The 13,286-nt window shown below is 35.9% G+C and overlaps 1 protein-coding gene across 1 annotated transcript in view; it reads left to right on the top strand.

Annotated features, from left to right (window-relative positions):
* The first annotated feature begins 416 nt into the window (after positions 1-416).
* The window catches only part of LOC107737565 (rap1 GTPase-activating protein 1-like), a 65,769-nt gene continuing 52,899 nt past the window's right edge, over positions 417-13,286 (top strand). Inside the window, exon 1 of the mRNA XM_016549087.1 lies at positions 417-503. Within this exon, the coding sequence (XP_016404573.1) occupies positions 460-503 (44 nt within the window). The 5' untranslated portion in view covers positions 417-459. The remainder of the gene's footprint in view (positions 504-13,286) is intronic.

Here is a 13,286-nt window from a genome sequence, read left to right as displayed (position 1 = left end):
CCACCTCCTCGCAGAGCAGTTGAGGACAACTTGAGGATTTCTTCATATTTACAGCAATCGCAGCTTTTAACATCACGCTTCAGTGGCTTTGTGACGGGACTTTGACAGTTAGTCCATTGCTGGAGTTGCAGTTTGTTTATATATTTTGGAACTTGTGCGAACTGGACGCAAAATATGAGCTATGATCATGAAATATGACCATGTATAGAAAATGTATCTTTTTTAATTCTAATGGTGTATATATAGTGGTATTAATTCATCAAAAAGACTTTTTTGCAAATTTATGTATGAGACTTATTTTGGTTCTTTGAAATAGACTGAGAGGAAGAGGATTCATTAGCTTGTCAGAGCGAGACAGGATCTGACTACTGTGATACAGAATTAGGCCATAATCCCATCTGTAGGCCTGAGACCTTCAGGAAGGAAGACAGATCTCAATTAGCCTGACACATCCACAATATGCCTTGCTCTCCCTTTCGAATCAGGAGGCCGAAGAAGTTCTGGTGAGTTTGAAATCGGGAAGGTCTTTCAGTGGCAGATCTGAATATGAAAAGAATGTAAATATTTTGCCAGTGGCGCAGCGAGTGTTTGTTTAGTGGTCATTATTATGTGCGGATTGTACTCTTGGACTTGGCATACATTAGCATGAATGGATTTAGATTGGTTTGCTTAATGAAGGCACCTTGCTTAGTGTCACAAAGCAATCTTTGCACAGATCCAGCAGGAATGCTTCAATATTCGGCAATGATACTGCATTAGAGGAATGGAGCTGCTTACTGAATGTGAATCAAGACACTTCTTTTCTTTTCACTATCTGTTGATAAGGCATCTTTATCTCCCTGTCTCTTTCACTCACACTTTCTCTATCTCTTATATTCAGACTATTTCTCTTTCTTTGGTACATATGGGCAATCTAGGTCACTGTCATTATGTGCATATAGCAGCATCAGGTTTAGGTCTTGGGATAAAGATGGCATGAAATTGCCTGACTAGCATAGTTTTTGTTCTTGTGTTGATGTATTTGAGCCATGAACTTTTGAGTAGATGGTCCACTGCATGTGGTGTTAGGGGGAGGGACATCAATGTAGATAGCATGTGATTGGACAAAAATATCTGTGTGCAGGATGAGTCATCACTATTTATTGTCTGTTTTCCCAGAAGAGAAATAAATGCGTTTAACATCTTAACCTTAATATTAAGACATGAAGTTGGTCAATTGGTTTCATTACACCTTTGACTGTGGTCCATTAAGCTGTATTGGGGAGATCTGAAATTGAATTAGAACTGATAATCCATAAATTAATTTTTGAAAAACAGTTAGATACAAAAAAATTTACTATATTGTTTATAGTACAACCCATTTTGTCTTTGACTGTAGTCACATACTTGAGTGTTGTACTGCTTTTATAAGGCCATTTACACATAATAATAATAATAATAATAATAATAATAATAATAATAATAATAATAATAATAATAATAATAATAATAATAATAATAATAATAATAATAATAATAATAATAATAATAATAATAATAATAATAATAATAATAATAATAATAATAATAATAATAATAATAATAATAATAATAATAATAATAATAAAAAGAATACTAGGGATATATTCTGTTTAAAAATTTAGGGTTTTGATCAGTTTAATATGTCCTTGTTCAGTAAGGACACATTAAACTGATCAAAATAGGAAGTGAAGACATTTAAAATTTTACAACATATTTCTATTTTGAATAAAATGCGGTTCTTTTGAACTTCCTATTCATAAAAGATCATTCATAAAATCATTAATATTCCTAAAAGATAAAAATAGAAGCACAACTGTTTTTAACTTAGATTTTTTTTTCTTGAGCAGCAAATCAGCATATTAAAAAGATTTCTGAAGGATCATGTGATGCTGGAAAAAAAAAAAGGTTATTTTAAATTGTTTTGACTGTTTTGACTGTAGTCACATACTTGAGTGTTGTACTGCTTTTATAAGGCCATTTACACATAATAATAATAATAATAATAATAATAATAATAATAATAAAAAGAATACTAGGGATATATTCTGTTTAAAAATTTAGGGTTTTGATCAGTTTAATATGTCCTTGTTCAGTAAGGACACATTAAACTGATCAAAATAGGAAGTGAAGACATTTAAAATTTTACAACATATTTCTATTTTGAATAAAATGCGGTTCTTTTGAACTTCCTATTCATAAAAGATCATTCATAAAATCATTAATATTCCTAAAAGATAAAAATAGAAGCACAACTGTTTTTAACTTAGATTTTTTTTTCTTGAGCAGCAAATCAGCATATTAAAAAGATTTCTGAAGGATCATGTGATGCTGGAAAAAAAAAAAGGTTATTTTAAATTGTAATTATTTATTTTTGCTTTACTGCATTTTTGAATAAAAGCAGCATTGGAGAGCATTAGAGCCTTCTTTCAGCAGGTAGCATTAAGAAATCTTACCAACCCCAACATTTTTAATTATAGCGTACATTTTCATGAAAATGTTGAAAAGATGTGTTTTTGTTTTTGTTTTGTTTTTCTCCATAAAGCATCTTTCATTGTATGGACAGACAGACAGACAGACAGACAGATAGACAGACAGACAGACAGACAGACAGACAGATAGATAGATAGATAGATAGATAGATAGATAGATAGATAGAGCAAAAGAACAGAATGAGGGAGAGTAAATGATGACAGAATTGTCTTTTTTTTGGGTGAACTATCCCTGTTGGTTTGATGCTAGTATCAAACTCCAAACCTTCTCGTTCTCTCTCAGGTAAATGAATGCTCCAGCTGCATGTTTTGCAGCTCTGTAGCATATAGTCCTCCTCTTCACAACAGCATCCCTAATACCAGGCCAGCTCTAAATCCGGAAGCACTTAACGCACAATACGCCACTCAGATTACAGGCTGCTGGTCCCATACTATATCTAACGCCATCTCAGGTCAGCTAAACCCATTCAAGTTCCAGAGAGACTCACCTCTCTTCCTGTAGCAGAAATAATACACATGCTGTATATTTTTCCCATTAACTCAGTGGACTTTAGCTACTTGCTTTCATTAATCTCTGAATGACCTGCGGCTATGAGAAGGCTGCTGACATTCTGAGGAGAGGTTTGAAAGCAATCAAGTGTCTTTCCTGTTGCTCTTTTTACTTCCCTAACATCAAAGAGACATCCCTGGCTTTGATAAAGTATCTCTGAAAAAAGTGCAAAAATATGTCATGTCAGTACGGAGTGACAACAGTTCATTTTACTCTTCTTTCATCACAAAGTGCAGGTGTCACAGTGAGGAGAGACATGGTTTCCTCAGACTTTCTGCTTTTAAGTCGAAGTCGATCTTTTCTTCTGGAAGTATGCTGCCATAGTGTCCTATTTTGCTTTATATAATTGAGCACGTTTGTCTAACCGATGCTGAGCCAAGTTCTGTCTGGCGTTATTAAACGAGACAGAGATATACGGAGGCTGGTTTAAAATAATACAATGAGCCATTAAGAGCACACAATGTCCTTCTGTCCCAGACAGCCTGTTGGGAAACTGATGAGATCGATAGAGTAGAGCGATGTCCATCGGTGCAAGCAGCCGCACACAGTCATACATAGACAAGTCCTCCTGAGAAGTTTGTATTTACAAGTTTGTGTCATCAAAATCACTGCATGTCATCAGGTGCATTTAAGTCACTTGCCGAAGATGCCGATATACCTTTTCTACAAAATAAATAAATAAATAAAATACTTTTTTTTTTACTCTACTTCTAGAATGATGAAAAATGTGCATTAGGTATGTTTTTGCTTGTTTTCATTTATGCAGGTGCTGAATATAGATACATATTCTTTCATAACTGTATAATATAATTGTAATTTGAACATGCAGTTTGGCAACTTTTCTTTTAAACAGAAATAATTTAATCAACATTTTTGTCAATATAGCCTCTACAACTATTGCGTCCCCCATGTATTTAACTAACTATACCTTCACTTCCTCTAAATGAGTCTCAGAGAAGCAGAATGTTCTTCAGTCCTCTCTTTTGTCTGTATAATGATGCTCCTGAGATGTTTGAGAACTGCCTGAGTGATCTGCTTTCTTTACCAGACTCTGTGCGCCACCACAGTTCATAGTTGTAGAGCAAAGAAGTAGGCTCTTTTCTAGTTTAGGCCTATATTTGTTTAGTTTTTCACAGTATGCATGCACAAGAACCGCCGCATACAGGTGAGTTTGCTTGATCTTTCACACTCCTGTATTTGTGTGTGTTTATGGGAATCTATTGGCTAGAGTTTCAAGGAGAAGGGAGGAGAGAGCTGTCAAACTTAATCAGCCCAGACTGCCTCTGTGTGTCTCATACATGCAACTGTCTGACTAAATATAGCAGCAATGTGACAAGCTAGTCCATGATTCTCTGAGACAACATTTATAAATGGAAGCACATCGAAATCACACGGCACACAAAATCCGTATTAAAAACAACATTTGCAGAAATATGCATATTTAGAAACCCTTTAGGTGTATAAAAAAGCTCTTTTATGATGAATACACTTTGGTGAAGTCTTACTGTATCTTCTATTAATCACATATTCCCGTTGGGTGATTAATTGGTTTTGTAAAGATGCTTGTCTGCATGTTTAATCAGTATCTCTGTCACAATAACAATCTGTGTATAATGACTGTTATCAGATTGTCAGAGAAAGCCTTTAACAATGAGAAGATAGGTCATCATTCTTCATTCATACACACACACACACACACACACACACACACACGCCTTTTGTGGCATAGTGACAGTTTTCTATAGTAGCTTTATAGTATAGGAAACAGCATGAACTTCAGTGTGAAGGATGAGCGACCTTTTTAAAGCATAGTAACGTTAACTGAAGCATGTGCATTTGTATGGCTGATGGAGAGCAGCAATAGTCAAGGGACACATGAATATGCTCCCATGGGTCATAAAAATTTGATTATGCAATATTGTCACAGTTTTAGGCAGAAGATTAATTGACTCACAGTTTTGAATCACAAGTATTTTGTTTAAAAAAAAAGGAATGGCATTTAAATGTATGAGGAGCATTAGTAAAGACCTAGTCAGCATTTCTCCAAGCTTCTTCAACATTTGTACAGGCAATAACTCTAATACCCATTTAAGCTTTTTGCTCTATTTCCATTGGATAAGGTATCATATTTTCCCAGAAGCTGTTTTGTAAAAAGATTTATTTGCTAAAATTCTAGAAAAGACAGAGATATATCCACACCACTCTTTTTTGCTTTTTCAGCTCACGCTGAGATCTCTATAGAGGAATAGTTAAAGTGAAATGATGATGGCCTGGGCCTCGGGGAAAGCAGCTAGTTTATCAGTGTGGATATCAGCACTCATAAAAAATATTAGACCCGAGCATGCTGTGATGTACAAGTTCCCCCTCCTCAAACTGAAGCTGCCCATTTGGGTTTATTCCATCAAAATAACTTCAGGGCCAGAGGCACCATGGGGTGTTCTGATGGCAGAGACATGGGGAGATGAGAGGCATGTCAGATTGATGTGCCACGCATCAAAGCTCAGTCCAAGCTCACTTCTGGAGGTTCTGGCAGGCAGACACTCATCTGACCCATTACAGACTCAGCAGGCAGGCAGCTAGTGGAGGGCATTAGCTGTACCCACAGAAAAAGCCAGTTGTGGTGGTCACGTTTGGACCACTAAGATGAAAAAAAATAATTTGAATTTCTGATTTTTTGATGTAAATTTGCTATAATGAGTGCTGGGGTTTCTTAAATGAACGTATGGTAATATATAAAGCATTATGGTATATTTTTCTAAAAAATGCATGTACTATATATCCTTTTTACACAGTCACTCACATATAAAATTTTAAATATTTTTTAAATACAAAAATATAAATTAAATATAAATGCAAAAGTCATAGTTAATTGTTTGTAAATGGTGAGAATTGGACCTTAAAATAAAGTGTGGCCAATTTCTTAAAATTATATTTAAAAAAAAATTCAGTGCAAAAACAGGAATAAAAGATTATATTATAGTGAGTGCTGGGGTTTCTTAAAACAATGTATGATACTATATATATCTATATTGCATTATGATTATATTTTTATGAAATACAAGTCTATTTTTGTGTGTATTTTACACACATTCACATACTTGCATGTAAAATGTATTAGTTTTTTTTTTAAACAAAAAATATTCTATAGCAAGATAAAAAAAATTTATGTATAACAATTATTTTAAAAATTATAATAAAATAATAATACAAATATTTTAATATATAACAATTATTCAGAAAAATATCAATATTTTTCTACAATATATATATTTGATATTTGTGGGACATGGATAAAGGTCCCACAAAACTGCTCGGATCCCCAGGATGCTGTTGCTGCTTCTGGCCTTGGTAGGTTGAGGAATGTCAGTGTCAATAATAGCCAGCTTAATATCAGAGCAGCAACCTGTGCTTGCCTCCGTCACCCTTCTTACTGTCATCCTCTGGGGCCTTTCTTACATTTTTTGCTGTTACAGGAACTATCTGCAGTAACCTGATAGGTTTGTACTTTTTCTAGTTTTCTTTTGAATAGGCCCTCTTAGAGTAGATTTACTCCAGACAGTTTGCATCAAACGAGATGTTTGCAGAATTCAGAATTTAAATCTCTGAATAAGTTGCATAACATTTTTTTAAAATAGTTGTTGTCAACATGAAGGAATTAGCAGTTAATCTCAGATGCTGCTGCTTGAGTTTTTAGCAAGGTCAGCTGGGGGCAGGTGATGTATAGCTGCTCCCCATCTGTGTCCTCCTGGGGCAGGTCATTTGGGTTCTCATACACTGAGCCAGGGCGAGAAGGGGAGACATTAATTGCTGTAAATGGTGGTTTGAGTTCATGGGTTCATCAGACACCTCATTCGCTCTCTCTCTCTCTCCAGCTGAGAGAAGCTCTGAGTCTTGGTACATGCTCTGGAGTTCACATTCTCTTTTTGCAAAAACAAAGATATTAATAACTGCTCAGTAGAGACAGTGGTCTGTTTAGTAATTATGTGAATGGTTTAACCCAGTGGCTCTCAACTGGTGGTTCATCAGGGAAAACAATGATGAATATAAGCCAGAAAATGCAATATAATTATGCACAGTTAGGATATTTGCAAAACTTTATGGGTATTTTAGAGCGAATTCATGTGTCACATGATGGACCTATAAATTAGACGCCATGGATAGGTTGTATGAAATGCCCTCATCCTCAAAAACCATGAACCGAACTACACAAAGAAATTATGAGTCAGACTACATTTAAATCACATGCAGCAAAGATGAACATGGAGACAGTTTGTTTTGTTCTGTGAATTATTGGGGAATTATTGGAGCATGAAACTTGCAATTCAGCAGACATTTAGAAACATAAAATATATATGTAATTTAAAAAATGTGTGTGTGTGTGTGTGTGTATACTGTATATAAACATATTTATTTAAAATAATTAAATATATTAAAATAGAAAGCAGTAATTTTAAATTGTAATAATATTGCCGTGTTTTCCACTTGCTGTCCATATAATTTCATGGTCTTGAAGCAAAACCACTTGAGAAAAACCCATCTCGCCTCATTTGTGTGAATTATCCTGAATCAGTACAGGAGATCAAATAGAATAGGTGAAGGACATACTGCCTTTTTATTCCTTTATCGTAAATCCTAAGCTTGTCTTGCTGTGGAGGTTCGTCAGTGGATTGGAAGTGAATAGATGTGATTGATGTCTCCATGTTGCTTTGGGGGGATTAACAACATACAGTAGGCTTATATATACTAGCCACTTTGTTAAAGGAAAATCAATGTTTATAGATAATGAAGTGCATGGGCTGGCTGCACCTGCTCATTTGGTGGGTGGAGTCCAGCATAAATAGGTGTCGTCTTCCCAAAGGGCGTTTCCATGTCAATGGGACCTTTAAATCTTGTGTGTTTCTAGAAGTTGTTTCCTGGTCACACAGCATCAGGCCTTCATGAGTTACATCATTCTGCCCCTGAGAGGATGAAAACATGTCACTGCATCATGTGATGCACTTGTCATCTGTCCCCTCTACGACCACACATTACATTACTAGACCACAGTTTATATTATGGCTAAAAATGAAAACCCATCATCGGACTTATCCAACAGCCGGATCATGCAAATTGTATAGAGGTGAGATGCGTTGCCTCTGTGGGGAATGGGGATGTTTTTTTAAAGCTAACCACCCACACAGGAGATGAGGTCAGTGGCAGCAGTTGTGATCCTGTTGTGTAAATGTTTTGAACATGACTCAGTTTGGCTTCGATGGAGCTAGTGCTAATCTGAGTAGTTTTCTTCACAAATGCATATGAGAACTGGGGAGGGGGAAGTGATAGAGAGCAGGGGGTCTGCTGAGGTTATGCTGCATGAATTTGTCCTAAAATATATGCAGATGAGTTTTGTGGCTAATGTGATGTGATATTTGCTCTGGGCTTTATTTTTGTTTTGTTTCCTTTTTTGCTTTTGTTTTGTAGCTCAGGGTTTTGTTTTGTTTTGTTCAGGGCTTTAGTTTCATTTCTATTTTGTTAATTTAAGCTTTAAGTCTGTGACAGTTCAGCTAAAACAGTTCAGTGTAAACAGGCATGGGCTTGAAAATAAGGACAAAGTGTGCAAAACTGATTTGTTTTTAATGTTCATATCTGAGATTGGTAGTTCTTTGCAATTTCGACAAAATTCAGTTGTTCAGAGCTTTATTTTTGTTTCGTTTATTGTTTTGTTTCCCTTTTTGCTTTTGTTTTGTAGTTCAGGATGTTTTGTTTCGTTTGGGGCTTTAGTTTCGTTTCTGTTTTGTTAATTTAAGCTTTAAGCCTATGACAGTTCAGCTAAAATAGTTCAGTATAAACACACATTGGCTTATAAATAAAGACACTGTGCAAAACTGATTTGTTTTTAATGTTCAATCCATTATATCTGATACGTAAGATTATTACAAGTAGTTATTGTAATTTCGACAAAGTTCAGTTGTTCGGAGCTTTATTTTTGTTTTGTTGTTCAGGGGTTTAGTTTAGTTTTGTTTTGTTTTGTTGATCAGGGCTTTTTTTATAAGCAGACTTTGGCTTGAAAATGAGGACACAGTGTGCAAACCTGATTTATTAATTAATTTCAATCCATTCTAACTGATGCTTCAAAGATTACAAGTAGTTTGTGAAGTTTGGACAAAACTATGACAAAATCTATGTCAGAAACATAAGTAACATTCTGTTGGTGATGTATCTGCAAAATTTACAACAACGATGTTTGCAAAGCATAAAAATCAAGACTGTAATCAATGATGTACATTGTACAATGTAGTGACACTGCAGCCAAAATTACTATCCTGAAACTCTCTCACTCTGGCTTTTTTATGTCAAATGAGAGAAAGAGAGGAACAGAGCGAACGCCTTCGAGATTTTCCTCCTCCCCTGTGCTTAAGTTAGGGTTGTCACATTATTATTCATATATTCTAAGGCATTTTGGATTATCATTTGAATAGATTAATATTCTTGGAGTATGCAGGCATGCATTTCAGGAGGAAGAGTCTTTAGTAAGCCTTTATTAGTCAGAACGGCACAATGTATTAGTAATGCTGCTGTAAGAGTTTGCCACATTCAAATGCACCTAAAAGCTCACCTACACACTAAACCAAGTATCGTTTTGAGATCTTGTGGTGTATGTGATTCACTTTACAATTTTAATGTGGCAAAAATGTCTTTAGTCTGAGTCACTCTGCTTTTGTGGTTTTGTCTTTGTTTCCCTAAAGACAGATACTGAGACAGGAACAGGATCTATTTTATGGCAGAAAAACAACTTTTTCTCTGAGGCTGTTGTCTAGACTTACTAACTGATCTCTGTTTTAAGATCATTTTTTTGTGCTGTTCTCCACCTCTCGGAGGACAGATGGAGATGCGGAACACCTGCGAGGCTCAACGGCCATCATTAGAAGAGGTTTAAGTTATCAGGGAGAGTTAGAGATCAGATATGAGCATGACAGCTTATGGGCAGTTTGAAAGACAACACTCAGTGTGGGATGACACATTTAACCTGGGTGTGGATTAGGAGGGGAAAATGCAATAGATTTAGACTTTTTTTTAGAAATTATTTGTGAAATGCTCAGAGCAGTCAGATGAGGTCTCGTAAAGTAAGATGCCCTTCCATAAAAAGCATTGGACGTTAAAATATAGGATGTGGAATGTCCCAAAGAGCAATACTCTGACAGAAAATTACGTTAGGTAAGGAATATCATTTACATGCTTTCCTTTTTTATTTTTCAATAAAATATTAATTAAATAAATCTCTGAAATTAGATGTCTTACAATGAAATAACTTGAATAATTATTTACAATTTTTTGATAGAAAGACTGTTTTTGATTTATATGTTGTATTTTTATCTGCCATCTTTAACATCTTATTCATATTCTAATAAAAGCTCTTCCAGTTTAACGTGATCTTCTTTATTCTCTGAATGGGAAGTTGTACATGAGCTGTGTGTTTTCAGCTTTCCAAGGCCAGCAGATTATGCTCACTGATTACAACAAAACACGTCTCTCAGAGGGGTAGAAGATTTCCTTCTAATCCTGCATTATCTCTTTGAGTTATGCTGTGGACAGCAGTATTTTGCTGTCATATGGTACACATGAGTTGTGTTTGCAGACGTCTGATGCAGTGAGGTGCTGTCTGTGTGTTAAGCTGAGCATATTTGACTCAGTTACTTGTTACGTATTTGTAGGAGCATCTTAAAGAAACAGTTCACTAAAAATGGGTATTCAGTTCAGCTTCATGTTGTTCTAAGCCTGTATGACTTTCTTTCTTCTGTGGAACATAAAAGATGTATTTTTTTTTTTTTTTATATCCTGGCCACTCTTGTAAATATAATGAAACTCAATAAGGGTTTTGGCTGTCATAAAAAAAATATGTAAAAAAAAAAAAAAAAGGGGTATCATAATGTATTTCAAGCATCTTGTGTCTGCTGTATTTCAAGTTTTCCAAGTGCTCTTTAGTTGGTTTATCTCTGTGAATAAATCATTATTTTTAGTCAAATATGATTTTTTTGTAGACAAATCATTCTTTTAAGGTAGATCTTTTCAATGGATCAAATCATCTAGCTCATAATTGGAATATAGCACATTATTGGACAGTTTTTATGATATATACCTATGGCATTATTTATAATTTATTATATCAGTCTAATTCAAAATTTATGCAGGCTTATAATTTGCTGAGTAGGCTACCAAATCAGGATATTCAACTGATATCTGACGGATCACGTGACACTCAGGACTAAAGACTGAAAACCGCTGAAAATTCAGCTTAGCCATCATAGGAGTAAATTACATTTTTAAAATATATTAAAATAGGAAAGATCAAATTCAAAAGCAGCCTTGGTGAGCATAAGAGTCTTCTTTCAAAAACATTAAAAAAATATCAATTATTTCATAGCCTATTTTAGATTCACACATTACATTATACGTGCATTATCTTTTTTTGTGTGTTGCATGGAAGAAAGGACGGGATTGAAACGAATAAATGATTAAGAATTTCCCTTTAATTGTTCTATCTGTGGACCATGTGTGCCGTCACCCCTCTGATGTGACAAGTGGGACGCTCTGTCAAGATACTTCCCATATTTAACTTCCATATTGTATTTATAAGTAAATTACCACTGTTTCCATGGTTTCCCATTCATTCATCTAATCCACCTCCTTTACATTAAGTGCTTTTAATAGATCCTTAACTTAAGAGAAACAAGCTCTTGAATACATAAACGCCCTGGAGGCTCAAGAGCGGATGTCAGGAACAGACAAAGATAAATTTGTTTAAAAAAGCATGTAAAGGTAGGATGACAGTTTTTAAATGGGATATAGGACATCATTTGTTAGTGAATTGGTTGCCTGAGCAACAGCCTGTGATGGGGAGGTGTGCGTTTAATTAAGGCAAAGCACGATGAATGCAAATTACAGCCCCATCAGACAGCTCAGATGGACAGCCCTCAGTGTTTGAGCGAGCGGGGGAGGGGACGGGACGGGTGCGTAAGAGCGCAAACGGGGAGGGTAAGAGACACATAAAGAAAGAAGAGAGAGGAAAAGAGCAGTAGAGTAAGAGCAAGCGAGTGATACAGACAATAAATGAAGTGATAGTGGGAGGATCAATGCTTCTAGCAGGTGTGCGACTGACTTGAGAGGCTCACCGCTGCAAGACGAGAGAGGAGATCCTACGTCCGTCCGCACGCAGTGAGTAATAGCACTGTATACGTGTACAGGAATATGAAGTGTGACAGTTGTAAGGGGTTTGGTGTGTCTGGCATACAGCGTGAGATTGGTGGGACGGCCAGAGCATCTGGCAGGTGTGCGGCGCATGAACGGTGACATAGAATATGCTTTTAGAGATGAGCAGATTGGCAGAGTCTTCATTAACACATATAGAGGGATGCTGGGAAAGACAGCAATGAGTGCGTTTGCGAGCATAAATGACGTTCGTTCACGGCTCATCGTTTACAATTAACTTCTTAATGGGTGACCTACCAATCTTTAGTCGTGCTCCGAGCTTCAGCGCTCAGGAATTGACTTGTGAGCTTTTAGTGCTTTGTACTTTTCTCCAGCACCACATTTGAGACTGTAGTTCATATTTCATTAGTTTCTCCTCCTTGTTTGTGCATTTCATCCTGCATCTGCTGTGGTTACTCAAACTCGCTGAAGACAGAGGTGGGATGCTAATGAAACATTGCTGCGTGGCAGAACCCCAGGAGTGAATGGTTTACTTAATTTCACATGGAACTGCACTCTTCTCAATCTCAGACTTTAAATATCTGATTTACTCTAAATCGAACTTCGCTCAAGAGGAAAGCAGGGGAGAGGCTGGGGTTTCATTTGAGTCTTTAGATATTAGCAGCCGAGAGGAAAATGATTTCATGTCTTCATTAAATCGACAATTCAGATGTTTAATAATTCAGGTGTTTAATAAGATACAAATTATAGATGGAGAGATGTGTATTATGAATTAATCTGCCTGGAGTTTTTTTCATTAATGCCAACTTAAAGGGTTAGTTCACCCAAAAATGAAAATTAGGCTGCGTTTTACTCACCCCCGAGGCATCCTAGGTGTATATGACTTTCTTCTTTCAGAGGAATTCAGTCGGAGTTATATTAAAAATTGTCTTTGATCTTTCAAGCTGTTTAATGCCACTCAGCGGGTGTTGCATTGCTTCAGTCCAAAACAAGTTAAATAAAAATCGCCCATCCATAAAAAAAAATGTCTCACACGGCTC

The sequence above is a fragment of the Sinocyclocheilus rhinocerous genome, unplaced genomic scaffold (assembly GCF_001515625.1).
Source record: "Sinocyclocheilus rhinocerous isolate Xijiao unplaced genomic scaffold, SAMN03320098_v1.1 scaffold72, whole genome shotgun sequence".
Classification (NCBI taxonomy): Eukaryota; Metazoa; Chordata; class Actinopteri; order Cypriniformes; family Cyprinidae; genus Sinocyclocheilus; species Sinocyclocheilus rhinocerous.
This window is presented reverse-complemented; position numbering and strand designations above follow the sequence as displayed.